Source organism: Mus caroli, chromosome 1 (assembly GCF_900094665.2).
Source record: "Mus caroli chromosome 1, CAROLI_EIJ_v1.1, whole genome shotgun sequence".
In the NCBI taxonomy this organism is placed as follows: domain Eukaryota; kingdom Metazoa; phylum Chordata; class Mammalia; order Rodentia; family Muridae; genus Mus; species Mus caroli.
The window spans coordinates 153,231,839-153,234,836 of NC_034570.1; the positions used below are offsets into that span (position 1 = coordinate 153,231,839).

At 40.9% G+C, this 2,998-nt stretch overlaps 1 protein-coding gene across 14 annotated transcripts in view; it reads right to left on the minus strand.

The window, feature by feature from the left end:
* Prrc2c (proline rich coiled-coil 2C) overlaps window positions 1–2,998 on the minus strand; it is a 68,976-nt gene continuing 65,978 nt past the window's right edge. For 8 of the 14 annotated variants that reach the window (XM_029483393.1, XM_021176135.2, XM_029483388.1 and 5 more), the window contains 2 exons: window positions 2,695–2,931; window positions 7–747 (listed from right to left, as the gene is read on the minus strand). In XM_029483393.1, the coding sequence (XP_029339253.1) occupies window positions 493–747; window positions 2,695–2,931 (492 nt within the window). In that variant the 3' untranslated portion in view covers window positions 7–492. Of the gene's footprint in view, window positions 748–1,206; window positions 1,260–2,694; window positions 2,932–2,998 lie in introns of all 14 variants that reach the window. The other 6 variants (XM_021176192.2, XM_021176181.2, XM_021176165.2 and 3 more) reach the window with 5 other exon arrangements.

Here is a 2,998-nt window from a genome sequence, read left to right on the forward strand (position 1 = left end):
TGTACTTTATTGTGTTCAACCAAATCACCATGTTACAAAAATAGCAAGCTGCCGTAATAAAAGATAAGGCTCCTCTATCCAGCACCAGTTAGCATCATTTTACTTTCAAGCCTAGAAATGCCATAGACAGATCCAAAGAACACAAGGGAGCAGAAGAGCCCCAGCTGATGGATTCATGGGACCACGCAGTGTCCAGCTGAGCTACTCTGTGGTATCGCTCTCCTCCTCCTATGGTGTTTTGTGCTCCTTAGGACTACACTGTATGCACTTACAGACTGTTTATGCGCTTGTATACAAACCAACTCAAGATGCCAATGTTACACAGGAGGTGCGAGCCTGTGGAGCCTCATTGTGCAGCAGCTCTGTCAGTGTAAAATGCTCTATGCCCCTTGTGCCTCACAGGATAATGTCACAGATCACTTTACCTCTGTGGCTGCTGGCATTATTTTACTTCACTTTCCCTACCCACCCATCCCCAATATACCACAGCCTTTATGATTTTGTTTCTTCGGTTTTGATCGCCTGAGGTTTGATTGGTCCAGTTCTAACAGGTTTGGTGGTTATGGTGGGTGCAGGGGGTGGCTTTTCTTCTACTTTTTCCGGACAGGTACCAGGAGGGTCACTCAGCGTTTCAGGTTTACTTGTATCACTGTCCACTCTCTGGGCTTTTCCTCCTATCTGTTTGTTCTGTTGTTGTTCAGAGAAGAACCGCTGCGTGGACTGAAGAACCTCTGCTCTCTGCTTTGCCTTTAAAAATAAGAAAACAAAAACTGAAAGCACTGCAACATTACCTAACATTACCAAAGCCTGTCAAATCAATCTCAGTTCAAATTTTTGTACCAATCACAAAAATCAGTTTTCCCTAAGTTTGTGCCCCATTGATCTTTCAGTTTTTAATGCATAGGTTTCTCCTAGTTCTGAAAATATTCTATGTGATTTAAAAAAACAAAACAAAACAAAACAAAAAAACATGAAACAAGTCCACCCCCCACCATCTTTCTAGCGTCTACCCTCTTATAAACAATAAAATACACATTGCTGCTGATTCATATCTCTTTTGGGAACAGCTCACTAATAGCAAACTTTATTCGGGGAGGCTGCTTGCACAGTCTGGAAACATACATGTAAGGTAACACTTAAAACTTCTAGTTATCAACATGTGGTCTACAATAGAATGAAAAGGAAGCACTTATATTGTGGCATTACCAACACCTAGGACCAAATGTCTTGTGGCTGAGTCCTCTTCCCACAGCTCTCTTCTGCAGGGGAAGAGCATCAGAAATTAGTAACTAAACCTCACTTGATCACTAAGTTCTGATAGCTCCTACCACATTCTGAGCTGGTAAATCATCTGTTTCAATGACATGTGCCCCAGAGAATATACTTACGTTAACCTGTAATTATAGTGCTATACTATATCCAATTAAACTTAACTTTCTAATCCTTTTGCATATAATAAAAAACAAAACAAAACCAAAAACCACAAGAGCTCCTTCATGTTCTACTGGTAAACCTATACTAACTAAAACAATTTATAAGAAATTTATACTCTCCCACCCCACTAATATTATGTTCTAATGTCATTTTTTAGCATAAGAATGTTTAAAGATCAAGTGGCAATTAGCCAGGAGTGGAAGGCTAATACACAATCTGCGAAGCTTTTGGTGCAAGCACTGTTTAGTAGTGACAGACAGACGGAAACCCTAGGCACACAGCCTAACAAAACTGAGTAATGGGTCCTAGGCGGTCTCCTAGAGGGTAACCTTTACTTGGATTACTCAGCTTTAGAAACACGAAGGGACTTTAGTCAGTTAACTGACTTCTTTTATTATCACAAACATGTCTCTAACTCAGAGTAAAGCCTTACTGTGCACATTTCCCTGCTCGTACACACAAAGCTTATCTCTGTTCTAGCCTAATCTATGTGGTGAGAAAACTGCTAAGAATCTTAAAGTCGACCCTAAGTAGTTACAAAAACAAACTCAAATTGGCTGTATAGGAAGACGGGTGAGAATTATACTAAAAACTGTCCCCACACAGACTCCTAGTGGCCTCAGCAAACCCATGTCTATTTGTGCCTTTTACCATGAAGGATCCCAAAGTGCTTTTCTGAGTTCACCTATAATTGCATTCTGGAATATGGCCACCTCAGGTGATTGCAAAAAAAGGATGTGGAATGTTTAAGATGAAAATTACTCAAATGATTTCTGAAGGAATAAGAATCAAGGTAGCTTATATGTCTTACCCATTCCAGAGTTCACAAAATCATGATTATGTATTAAGTGGGATGGGGAGGGAGGGCAGAGAGGTAGGGGAAAAAAAAGGAAATAATACAGGGTGACTGGTAATAACAATCCATATTACTTTTTTTAATATTTAAAATACTGCATCCAAACTCAGATCTCCCTCAGATACTTATTTCACAAGCAATCCATTTGAATATAGTTTAAAATGTTAATCTGTTTTCTGACTATAGTGGCAAAGGGAGGGGTCATAAAAAGGAGGAAAATGTAAGGATGGAAGGGAGGAAAAAAAAAAACAAACAAACAGGGGGCTGGGATGAACAAAAAGCAGTTAGCTTGGTTAAGTCTGGTAAAGACAACGAATGCCTGGATGCACGGCTATGGGCCAGGGCATTTCCGACAGGGTTCAGAGACAGACTCTTGCTCTGCTGGCCATCAATACTGTACTAACCTTCAGATCTTGTTCAGCCTTCAACGCAGCCTGGGCCTGATTACCTCTGACTCCAGACAGTGATCCACAAGGACCCCTGGCTACATGTGGCAAACGAGCATGGCTCATGAGGCCTGTGGTCAGCGGAGGAGGCATCTGACTGGCCAGTGCCATTGGTGGCCTCTGTACAGGCGCTGGGAAGGTGTTAGTATGTGGGGCTCTTACCAATGGAGGGACCAGGTTAGGCTGAGAGAGAATCTGAGTGAAAAAAAACAAAACATACAACATTGAACTGTTAAAAAAAAAAAAAAAAAAAAAAAAAAAA